The sequence below is a fragment of the Spermophilus citellus genome (genome assembly GCF_964194105.1).
Source record: "Spermophilus citellus genome assembly, chromosome: 10".
Lineage (NCBI taxonomy): Eukaryota > Metazoa > Chordata > Mammalia > Rodentia > Sciuridae > Spermophilus > Spermophilus citellus.
Window position 1 is genome coordinate 115290907 of NC_138197.1, and position 12731 is coordinate 115303637.

General features: G+C 43.1%; 1 protein-coding gene across 20 annotated transcripts in view; it reads right to left on the reverse strand.

The window, feature by feature from the left end:
• Positions 1-12731, reverse strand: part of ANKS1B (ankyrin repeat and sterile alpha motif domain containing 1B) — a gene marked incomplete at its 5' end in the record, with an annotated part of 1127620 nt that overhangs the window by 22561 nt on the left and 1092328 nt on the right. For 19 of the 20 annotated variants that reach the window (XM_081311098.1, XM_081311097.1, XM_081311094.1 and 16 more), the window contains 2 exons: positions 4910-4996; positions 5918-5929. In XM_081311098.1, the coding sequence (XP_081167224.1) occupies positions 4910-4996; positions 5918-5929 (99 nt within the window). The remainder of the gene's footprint in view (positions 1-4909; positions 4997-5917; positions 5930-12731) is intronic. The other variant, XM_081311096.1, reaches the window with a different exon arrangement.

The following is a 12731-nucleotide window of genomic DNA, read 5'->3' on the forward strand; positions in this document are numbered from 1 at the left end:
TCATGGCCCTGGGCACAATTCCAAGGTAGGTAGAGTGGATTCTTGGTGCTCGCCCTTCATCTGTCTTTTGAACCCCCAGTTCCACAAGTTTCTGGAGACCCTTACTCTCTATTCTCAGGAGCCCAGGGCAGCCTTTTAAATGGCCCATTGAGGCCTGACATCTGTACTCCAAACCAGTCTCTTCCCTCTCTGTGGAAACTTTTTCCCCTTGTTCCCACAGCCTAAGCTAGGAGGAAAGCAAGATCATTTTATTATCTTGACACATCCCCAGCACTAGAATGTGGTGAGGATAGAGATCTCACCGTGGAACTTCCTGTACTGGCCACCATCACAGAATGGTGAGGCCAATTCTCTACATGTAGGAGGGATCCAAGGCCAAGGACATTTGTAGCTATAGACTCTATGGAGATTGGATGTTGGCTTCCTCCTTGGAGAAGAGGTCAAGTAGGAAAGCATGAGGTCACTATGAAGTACAGGTTGTTCCTCAGCTTAGAACCAGACTCCTCATATGGAATTAGCCCTTCTTCTAAGCATGTTCTAAGGAGAGCAGAGCTTTTAAAAGGCTCAAGAGAAGGACTGGGGAGGCCTCACCCTGCCTCTTCTTTGTGATAGACAGTTTGGCAGCTTACTTTCAATAGGGAGAGATTTTTGCCTGACTTTTGCTTTCCTTCATGTGGAGAAACAGTTGAAGAGATGGATGGCCAGGCCAGTGGAGAACAGAATTGTTTGGTGCAGCCAATTAATAAGGTGGTTCTAAGAAGGACAGGAGGTAATGAAGTGATGCAGCCTAGAAATCTGCCTCTGGCCTCAGCCCTCAATCTGAGCTCTGCCATGAGGGGGATCCACCTGAGTCTCTCCCAAGGCCAGACTTTTCCTGAGAGATAGCAGCGTCTCCTTCAGAAAGTGCCCCAGAAGGAAGGCACAGCTCTGGCTGAGGGCTGACTGAAGACACCCTTGGAGCACTTGATGTCAAGGACAGCAGCACACACGTGGACTGTGGTCTCAGCTGACTCCAATTTTCTGAGAAGTATGTGCTACAGAAAACAGTGGGCACCTGCTGAGGCAGATGTTCCGAATATTTGGAGCCTATAAAATACCATTGGTCACGTTTGAAGTTGGCATTTAAAAAAAAAAATTAACGATTAAAGCAAAAAACAAACTCTGGCCTGGCATTGTTCCTAATTCAGCCGGATGGAAGACTGAGCAGGGAGCCAGTACAGGAACGCAAATGGCTACTGAACCCTTAGCGCTCCCCGGATGCAGGAACTGGGTTACCTCCTGGAAAACCCCGCTGATCTGAGAAAGGTTTTGTCTGTAACCAAAGAGTCACAGCCTCCAGGCCAATTCCTTGCGGGAGCTACCTCTGGGCTGTGGATCCACAGCAAGCTGATGTGATTCCTCTGAAACGCTTTATGACTAAATCTATTCCAAGTTCCATTTTCATTTAAAGATCACTCTCTGCCTCTTCCTTCTTAAATCAGGATTAGTGATTCGTTTCCTAAGTTGCTAGGCAATACATTTATGCATTTATAACTAAGGTGCCTAAACTTTCCCCACGAACTCAGCCAAAGCTATTTATTTATTAGAATAAAAGAAAGAAACACTTCCATGGAAGACTTGTCTTTTACCACAGTCTAATGGGGGCTAATAGGAAGAGAAGGGCAATTAACACAATTAATTATCCATTCTACTTCAAATTAGTTGGTGGAAGGCACTTGTGGAGTAACAGAAGCATCAAGTTAGGGAGTTTTAACCCTTCTCCATGACCACAGGCTGCGTGATGGCAGGGCAGCCAAGGGGCGGAAGCCTTCAGGTCCTCCAGCTGGCCCGTGCAGGCAGACAACCCCTCTGTCTCACCAGGGGAGTGGGGAGAGGATGGTCAGGAGAGCGCTGCTGAAGAACAGGACCACATCAACTATTAATAGTAGGGTGCCTCTGTATAGGCTTAGTGGCCACTAGCACCTGAAATAATAATGAGATCTCCAAATATACTTGCCTTTCACAAAGTCTTCACTTCAGACCAAAGCAGCCCACCTAGACAACACTTCCCAGTGGGGGAAATCTGAGGTAAAAACAGGGAGCAGGACTTTGGAGTTTATCAGTCTGCTTCCTCCCTGCAGAGCTCTGCCCCGGCTGGTGGTCATGCTTTAGCCTTCTAATTCCAATTTCTCCAGTGCAGCCTTGCACTATTCTATCTTCTAAAAACAATCTCTCTGCTTTGACTTGCACTATTCTATCTTCTAAAAACAATCTCTCTGCTTTGACTTCACACGTGGCAACCACTGGCCTATCACTCTTGAGTCCCCTAATCTCTTTCCACTATCATATGGCAGGGAGATTAGCCGCCCAGCTGGTTGAAGTGAATGTCCTCAAACTCCAGAAAGAGCCAGGCATGTATTGCTTGCTATACAGTCATAGAGAGGATGGCCCCACCTGCTGCTGGCACCTGCACTTCACCATTGCAGATTTCAAAAATATTCCAAAGATATTCCGAGGATTACATTGCAAGGACTTGAAAGGTATGCTGGCCTTCTTTGTTTGTATCTACGTTTATATAAAATTATCTTTTGCATATCTTTCTTTGCTGATGCTTCCAAAGAGGAGTCACTGGCAAGCAGTGGTGTATGAGTAACTCATCTAATTATTGGTGACTGAGTCAGAAATGTCTCCTAGAGGTACAGGAGCATTGGCTTTACATACCTCCATGTGTTGGTGAGCAAAAAGCAACAGACCTGTCAGAGCTCTCCCTCAGTGCTGTGATGGCGGAGACTGGGTCAGAAAGGACAGATGCAGCCATTTGTGCCACCACTGAAAGACAGTTTTAAGACCCTAGGAACTTCCCAGGGCAAATGCCCCTTGTTTAGAAATCATCAGAATCTAAGTCAGCTAAGAGAGTGTCAAACTTTTTCACTTAAAATATACTGCTGTTTAAGTCTTTCAAATGCAGATGGAGTGGACAGTTTCTCCAGGTTAGTAGGAAAAATCTAGGCACCAAAATCTTTGTTTAAAGATAGCAATGATACCTCAATGAGTGTTTCATAACGTTTTAGAACTTTTTAAACAGCTGAATATAATTTAGGGATAAGATACTTTTATGTACCGGGACCTAAAATTGCTTCCAAGAAAAATAGAAAAATCAATTGGGATCATTCTGATTTGAGTCTCTGCAACTGTAATCTGACAACATGGGAACGGTCAACAACACACTCCATGGCTGACATCAGGCTGCTCGCTCTCAAAGTGCTTTGGCTATTGTTAGCCATCATGATAATGCTGTGTTACAGGCTGTCTGCCTGACTTTCAGAATTTTTCTAAAACTGAGCTTGCTTTCTCAAGTAGCTTAGCTCAACTGGCTTAGCTGATTGCCAATGCAATAATTGTACAGAAAACCAATCAGGAAAACTTCTAATTGGTAGATTATAGACACCAAAGGGTCATTGCCTATGGAACTTTCCCCTGGTATCTAACGCCAGGTTTAAGTTCGTCTGTTTCATGACTTCCCATTCCTTTTCTCCAAAACTCAGAGGGTCCAGGCGGGGGTCTGGGTGTACAGGGCAGAAGAGAAATTGCTGTCCACCAAGAGTGGTCACCTCATCTCTTTTTTCCTATACTTTTTCAGTAGAAAGGGTGAGAAAATAAAACCCAGGGACACTTAGGGTTTTGTGAAAAGGAGCCAGTCAGCTTTGAATTTATGGAGAGTGAGGTAAGACAGGTGGGGATAAACTTTCAAGTTCAGAGGATTCTTCGGTCTTTGTCCACAAAGGAGCTCTAGAATCCTTTTCAAGTGAAACAAAACTCAGTTGCCCACACTTGACCTCAGAACTGCAGACCACTCCCACAGCAGAGTTGCTTTTCCGGTAAGGTCTCTTGAGAAAACAAAACAGTTGAAACTCTCTCCCATCTCTGCAGGTGGGAATTAAAAGTAGTTACAGAATACAAAAGGTGGAAGAATGTGCGCTCCTGTGTCAGGTATTCATTCTGTGTACCAAAGGAAAGGACATAGATATCTCCACAGAGATGTACCAGCCCTCGGATTAGTAATCTTTCTTTTCATGGAGGAAAGATGACATTGTTTCTTTTAAGTGATTCCCCCCGCCCACGCCCCCCCACGCCCCCCCCCCACGTTTTAATGTTCTCTAGCTACCAAGGAACATGCCAGGTAAGGGGTCATGGTCTGTTAGAGAAGACATCATAAAAAGATAAAAGCAAAATATGTACAAGATCAAGACCCTGAAATAAAACAAGCCTTTCTGTAATATTTATATTCTGTTTAGTCTTATCATCCATCACTGGCCACCAATAGACTGTTTACTTGATTTTCCTTCATGGATGAGATATGTGTGTGTGTGTGTGTGTGTGTGTGTGTGTGTGTGTGTTTCATATATAAGAACGAGACAGAGAGAGAGAGAGAGAGAGAGAGAGAGAGAGAGAGAATTTCCAGGTATGAGTAGGAAGCATGACGGTGGGGGATGAGGAGTGACTCAAATGGGATTTTAGATCACATACTCAGGACTATACCTGGTGTTATCAGTCTGCTTCCTCCCTGCAGAGCTCTGCCCCGGCTGGTGGTCATGCTTTAGCCTTCTAATTCCAATTTCTCCAGTGCAGCCTTGCACTATTCTATCTTCTAAAAACAATCTCTCTGCTTTGATTTCGCACGTGGCAACCACTGGCCTATCACTCTTGAGTCCCCTAATCTCTTTCCACTATCATATGGCAGGGAGATTAGCCGCCCAGCTGGTTGAAGTGAATGTCCTCAAACTCCAGAAAGAGCCAGGCATGTATTGCTTGCTATACAGTCATAGAGAGGGTGGCCCCACCTACTGCTGGCACCTGCACTTCACCATTGCAGATTTCAAAAATATTCCAAAGATATTATTATTAAATCCAAGAGAGGTGTAGTGCCTACCTTATTTGTTGCATCAATAAATTTGACTCCTTTATATGAGACTGAAAGAATAATAGTAGGGACCTTCTTCATTTGCTCTGTAGACTTCTGAAATTAAAATTAGAAAGCTGTTAGAGCTGTGTTGTTGCATGGCAACTGAAGCACATAATTTTTCCTCTCAAAAGATAAAAATGAACTCAAGTTAAAAACAACACATGCATGCACACACACACACACACACACACACACACACACACTCATATCAAGTATACCCCCAAACACACTCTAATTTAAATGTCTATCTCTTTCTTCTCTTGGGCTTAGCTGTGTTTTGGGCTTATAAAATATCTGTCTTGCCCTTGAGGATGTAAAAAGTGCTTGCCCCGTTGTTTCATGTGGGTGCAGGAGGATTCCTTTCCTCTAGCACCAGTGGGAAAATGAGGGGCTCTGTCTCCATTCCTTTGACAAGGCTTAAATCACATCAGATTTAACTCCTAGGGTGCATTTAACATTCATAAAATATATGTCACCACTGCCCACCTTTTTCTTAGTCACAATCTTTAAGTCACAGGGGATGTTTGGATATGTACTTAAAGCAGGAATTTAAAATACATCACTGTGAATTTTTCTTGAATCTGGCCCAAACCATAGAGGCTGATGTTATATTTATAGTAGAATCACGTGTGACCACGAAGGATATGAAACTGCTCTGTAACAACTAAATCCTCAGGAGCAGTCTGTATTTTCAGTCATAGCCAAATGCTGGACAGTCCAGGTAACCTACTTAATCATGGAGAGCTGCTGTATTCCCTTAGGCTAAGTTCTCATGATAGATGTTCACACTGGCTTAATGTGCTTAGGGTTTGCAGCCTCTTCAGTTTTATGAATCTGCAAAAAGTTTCTCTGTAATTTAGTGTGTGCCTTTTCTGTTTAGTCTCATCATCCATCACTGGTCACCAACACACTGTTTACTTGATTTTTCTCCATGGATACTCTTAATAATCACATTAAACATCAAGAAAAACCTACCTGACAGTTAGCCTGATGGAGTTTCCAGATAAGACAGGTGGGAACAGAATAGGAGAGAAAACACATGAAAAGGTGAGAGAGAGGAAATCATTTCAACAATTCACCAACAGCATAAACTCATTAAAAATTAAAGGATGCTACAAAAGGAGAACAGACTTCAAGATATATGCAGATGTGGTTAAATTGTTATTTTAGAAATTGCTGCAGGCTTTTGCAGGCCCGTTTCTTCTTTTCTTTCTTGTTTTCTCAATACTGTTTACTGTTTTGCACAGTCTTAGGAATGACACGCAAGAATCTTCTGCTTTGTGCTTTCGACAACAGCTGTTGTACGTAAATATTAAGGGAATCAGGGATAAAATATAAACTTTCTTGATTTCTTCATTTATATCAAACAATGTTCCATTTTTAATTTCTCAAGTGCAACGGGATCTAAAGAAGGCTTTTAATTGAACAGTGAATGAAACACATTGAACTTGATAATGATAATTATATTGTATCTTCTGCTTGACCTTTGGAAAGGGTCTTTCAATACTGTCTTTCAAAATTGTCCTGTTTGTTTTGACATATCTTTCTGAGGCTTACCAAACCTGTTTCAAAGACAAAAATTTATTAAGAGTATTGTTATTTGATATTTACTGTTTCATACAGTATGGAAAAAGGAAGCTCTCTTATAGTGTTTTTAACTAGTTTTCAAATTACCTAGACTTGCCAATCTTCTTTTGCAATTTCCAAAAAGAAATATTATGAAAATGGAATATAAGGTTACATACTTTCATCTTTTTAATGCTTTTCCCAATCACTTCTGAAAAATGTGCAAAGCAAATCAAAGGCAAGGCTAGCAGAAATAACATGCTGTATGCTAGTTTTAAGGAAAATCAGTGACTAGATTCTGTAGATAGAGAGGGCTGGGTTGCACAGGTCATAGTTTGGTTAAATGAATGTGTGTGTAAAGAACTTTCTGCAAAGTGGAGCAATGGATTCCAGAAAATCACCTCACTCATCTCTTGCCATGAATACATTCTCCTGAACAGATTTATCTGTGGCATGAAATAATATGTAGCCAACATTAAGATTAAATTACCAATATATTATTTAATATTAAGAAAAACCCATTTGTTATTTTTTTTTAGCAACTCACTGATTATTTGGGGGCAGCCCACTGTGTTCCTCACTGGAAAGGCTCCATCTATTTCAGGGGGTGTTAGAGGGTGCAAATCCTGCTCTGCTCAAAGAAGCTGCCTGAGTGCTATGTTGAGAAGGATTCTAGCTGCAACTAGGCTCAGTGGGAAAGATAGCTGGGCATGACATCCACCTTGAGAGAAGGAGTGGAAGGGGCAGCACACACACGAGCCACACAGGTCATTCCTGTTCTGGTCAGATATGAAGAACAGCTACAACGAAATGATGATAAATGCAACAACAAGGATATGAACAGAGCGCCTCCCGAGAAGTGAATGGGGAGAATCTCACTTTGCATGCGAGACTGAAGCCAGTCTTTAATCATTCATTCATTCAACAAACCCTGAATGCCTGCTAGGAGTGATTAAGCTGACTTTTAAAGGACGAATAGGAATTTCCCAAGTGACAAGAGGACAAAAAGGTCTGTTACAGCAGCAGAGTCAACACACACACACACACACACACACACGTAATAAATAATGTTGTGAGTTTATGTAACTGATGGGAAATGAGGGGGACACAGTAGGTTTGGAAGGTTATGATTTACTCTGTCAATTTAGAGTCCACTGGAAGTCCTAAATAGGGGGGGGACACAACCAAGTTTGTGTTGCAGAAAAAATAGTGGTTGTGTGGAAGATGCGCTGAAACAGCTGTAGCCTAGACACAGGCAAGCAAGACGTTGTTGTGCAACTCCAGAGGAGCCCAAGCCTGGCTGAAGTGAAGGTAGTGGAGAACTGGAGGAGCCCCGGTGAGTGAGTGTGAGTGGGTCACAGGCGAAGAAGCCATTGGTGACTGAGGTGGAGTACTGGGGGTGGGGGACGTGCTTTTGCACAGACACAGGGGAATCGCTCCTGCATGTGCTCTGTGTGATCTCGGGTGCAGATATCACACAGGAAATTAGAGGTGAGGATCAGATCTGGAAGTCCATCCACAGAGAGGGTGGCTGAGGAGATGGGAGCAGGCAAGGTGGCTCAAGGAGGGAACAGGAACAGGGCTAAGGACCTCACCTCTGGGGAAGATTGATTCATAAGAGCCAACGAAGGAATCCAAAAGGGAGTTAGTTGGAAGAAGCCCACAGACATATCAGAGAAGCTAAGGAGGGGAATGGTGAGGAGGTAGGTGCAGTGCCCGATGCCCAGAGGACTTACGAGACTCAAAACCTGGTCTTAGAGCAGAGGCTGGCACACACAGGAGCTGCGACACTTTTTTGGGTTTAGAGGGTTTTGGGTTTAAATCCTTGGCTTTAACAACACGGAAAAGTAGCTTCAGGAGAACAAGGGCAGCAGATAGAGAAGAGAACACGGGCTGAAAGGGAGCCAAGAGATGAGACAACAGAGGGTCACAACTCCACGCCCTTCAGCTGACCCGAGTGCGTCAGTGGTGATCTGTCATGATTCAGACTCCTGCTTCAGAGGCAAACAGAGAATAAAAAAAGGGAAGATAAAGGAGAGCATTTCTTTTTCTTTTATGGTTCCAAGAATCCTTGTTCTCTTAACTGGGGTGTCAATGACAAGGGCTGTGCACAGGCCTCTATGAATGACAGCACTGGGGGTGGCTACACATTCCAATCTGGAGCCCAAACTGTACTACGCTCCCCACTGCACCCCTTGACAAGGGGATGAGCTGTCGGGCCCCAGAGCTCAAGGACAGCGTGGTAGTGCCCCCCCAGCAAGCAATTATACTTCTACAAGAGATAATGATCCAACCTCTGTTCCGGGGTTTTTCTGATGGAGCACCTTGACGGAGCTTTCAGATGCCTTTTTGTACTTAATTTTAATGAAAGATGAATATTTGTAAAAAGAAAAAAATGTATACTGAGTCTTCAGGGAGGCAAAAAAAAAAAAAATTGAAATAAGCATCCATTTCACTTAAAGATGATGTCCCAGGCGTGGAAAAGAGCGCAGGGCTTCAGTCCCATCAGGTGTCTAAGCTCCACCTTCTCCTTTTGCTCTCCAGTCTTGCTGTCACCATTTTCTCCTTTCCCAGATTGAAAGTGCCTCCTTCACTGGACAAAGCCCCTGCTCTTTCGGCAACACTGGCTTTGAGGACCAACCTGCACGCTCTGTACAATTCACATGCCCATTAGTGTATGTTTAAAATTCAAGCCTTATTTATTTGTGTAAACATAATTCTCTTCTGCAGGCTCATTTCCCCAGTAAAATGCTCAGGGGAAGGTTTATCTTCTGGTTGGCTTTGGTTTCTGGTTGCTTTTTTCTACCCCAGGCTTTTTGTGGAATTTCTGAGGTTTCTCAGTCTTCAAATGTCCTCCTGTTTGGTGCTAGCCGTATGGAAAGGGCTAATCTGTGATGAAGGGCTCTGAGGACCTTCGCAGCTGAATTCTCATGGGTAAGGCCTGGCGTGCATCTTTTTTCTTACTCTCCTGAAAAAAGTGTGACACTGGCAATCTATTATGTTTTGCTCATAATTTCCCAAGTTAAGATTAATATCCTTTTATTGTTCCCAAAGAAATAATATTTAGCTATGTAGAGATGTTACATCTCTAGAATCTAAAATAAAATTCAAGAGCAGCCTTATATTTAGTACTTGGGTTTTTATCATTGAATAGAACTGAATCATAATTTCATAACTGGAGGTGGCCACCTGAAATATTCTTAACAAGTAATTGAACAATCAAGCATTTTTTTTTTAAAGGAAGGATTTTTAGATTCACCAAGAAAAAGAAGTAATGATTTTTCTTCTTTTCCTTTTTAATTATAAATCAGGAGTTGTTTGGTATCAGGTCAGAAATCATCCTTGATGCTTTTATTTTAGCTTTAAAACATGTCCTGAAAATAAGAACAGTTGTCCTTTAGTATCATGGGGGATTGGTTCTAGGACACCCCTCAATACCAAAATCTCTGGGTGCTCAAGTCTATTATTTAAGATGGCCTATGTGTGCATAGAATCTAAGCACATGTTCTCAGTTATTTTAAATCAACTCTGAATTACATATAATATCTAATACAATCTATATTACTATATTCTTTAGGGGGTTATGACAAGAAAGAAAGGGTACCTATTCGTACAGGCACAATATTTTTTCCAAAATATTTTCTCTCTTTGGTTAGCTGCATTGGAAGATGCAGAGCCCATGATATGGAATGCCAAATGTAGTTTCTCACATTATTTCTATTTTATTGCTATGGGGATCAGACTCAAGGCTTCCTGCGTGCCAGGTAATCTACACTCCAGCCCTGGTTTCTCATTTTCTTTTCTTCTTCTTCTCTCTGGTACTGGAGATTGAACCCAGGGGTGCTTTAACACTGAGCTACATCCACACCCCTTCCCCACCCCCCTTTTTATTTTAAGAAAGGCTCTCACTAAGTTGCTTAGGTCATTCTTAAGTTGCTGAAGCTGGCCTCAAATTTGCAATTCTCCTGCCTCAGCCTCCTCAGTTACTGGGGTTATGTGTGCACCACTGCGCCCAGTCTGATTTCTCATTTTTGAATGCAGAATCAACAATATGGGAATATCCTTCTATGAATGCATGTGCTCTGACTTCAGAGCACAGCTTTTCTAGAACATGAATGAGAGCAGAATAGTTTACAACAGGGAGCACTTCAACTGGGAGCTGTTGTGCTGGGTGCGAGTCTGCAGTACTCATGGTCCCAGTAAGAATCATTTGTGCCCTGCCGGCAGCAGAGTCGGGGAGTCTAAGAGTGCGGCAGTCCCCGGTAAGAAGCCCCCAACCAGTTTTCTGAAGCAGACTGGGGAAGAGATTTTTCATGGCTACCCTGAGAATGCTTTCTAGTTGAATATTCATTCAGTGCTGAGTAATAACTATTAATTTAAAGCCATATAATATTTTCCTTAGTTACAAACCTTAATTATCACATTCAGCTTCAGCAAGTAAATTAAGATTAAACAATTACGTTCGGTAGCCTTCAGTGACTTTACAATGCTTACAAAATACAGAAAACCAGCAGTACTATAGGGATTTTGTATGCAGCTAGCTAGGTTGTGGGGTTATAAAGCATAAAGAGCCCACCACAAAGCAGCCATTTGAAATGAACTCCTACCCTTGGAAACTCAGTGTGAGGTTCAATTTCTGGGGAAGGGCATCCTAGGATGGCTTTCTTCTTGTGTCCCCACCTTTGCCACTTCCTTGTGTCCCCACCTTTGCCACTTCCTTGTGTCTACTTTCCTGGGTCTTGGGGCCTCTGCTTCCCTTATGACACCGGGAGATCCTTGAGGACCACCCACACCTTTCTTGATCTGTCTCCCCCACAATCGCTAGCTGGCAATCTTCTGTTGGACCCTATGAAGTCATATTTTCAAGTAAAAAATGGCTGAATGTAGCAGCTCACAGGGTTCAATCTCATGGCTGTTGAAATCCATGCCTGTTAAAGAAACAAGCCAAGGAGCTGATTTCAGTGTTGAACATGTAGCTGGTGCTATGAAGAAGAACCACCACCTCTGCATACCTGGAGCCTTAACAAACTTTTCAGAGAGCCTTGGTGCCCAGAGTGAGAAAGGAAGTCTTGGAGGGCGTGGAGAAAGCTGTGAGGATCCTGGGATTTTTCAGCCTGGAGGAGAGGAGGGTTAGGTCTTCATTTCTGCAACCAGAAAGCAACTGCGGGCCTTGAGAGAAGGGGAGAGCTTCCTGGGAGGGCAGAATGATTATTAGGGGCCATTGCGACGTTTCTCCTTGGGATGACTTAAAAAATAGTGTGGGGTCACCTCTGTCACTAAAGATCAAAGGGTGGGCTTCATTTGGGAAATGAGGCTGAATGACTTCTCAAGGGTTTTTCTGGTCATAAGAACTCTGGTGCCAAGAGCCAAGTCCATGTAACAGGGACAGACAGCAGGCAAATGGCCAGTTAGAATGCATGTCCAGTCTGTATAACTCACAAATTCTGGTTGAAATTTGGCATAGCCCAAAGTGGTGTCCTCTGTCTCTGTTCCTCTTCTCCTAGCTGGTTTACAGACAGAACGACAGGATGTGTCCACCCAGATCAGCATGCCCACACAGCAGACTTAGCGGAGTGCCCAGTGGAAGACCCCACCTTAGCTCTCAAACTTTCAATCCAAGAGGACTTGGTGAATGACAGATTGTTGGGCCCCACCCCCACTTTCAGCCTCAGGAATCTGCAGGTGGGGCCTAAGAATTTGCAATTCTAACCAGTCTCCAGATGCTGCTGACACCGCATGTCTGGGGCCCACACTTTAAGAACTACTGCTCTAAAAATGCAGTTGATCAGTTTGATTGAAAGTCGCTGTCAGAACTGTCCTCTGCTGCTATGCATGTAAACTCAGTTGTACCACGTTCTACATTAATCCAGAGAGAAGCCAGTTTATCAAAATAGGCTTTCTCCACTTGACAAGTGATTTCCAAAAATCCTTCATTAGCATTTAGCTACAGCTCTTGGTCTTGAGAGCAATTAACAAGAATTATTTAATCCTTTCCTAGTTTCTCAGGGACTGTGAAAGCAGAAAACACTCTTCACATAAAATAAAGAGAAGAAATCATAAAAACAGATTGTAGAGTTACAGCCAGAATAGATGTTGATAAGAGCAGGCATCATGCCAAAGATGGATGGCTTCTCATAAAAGTTCCCCACTTCTCCCTTGACTAGGAGCATATCCAAGATATTAAGCACACGTTGCTGAGAGACGGGACTTGCAAACACCAACG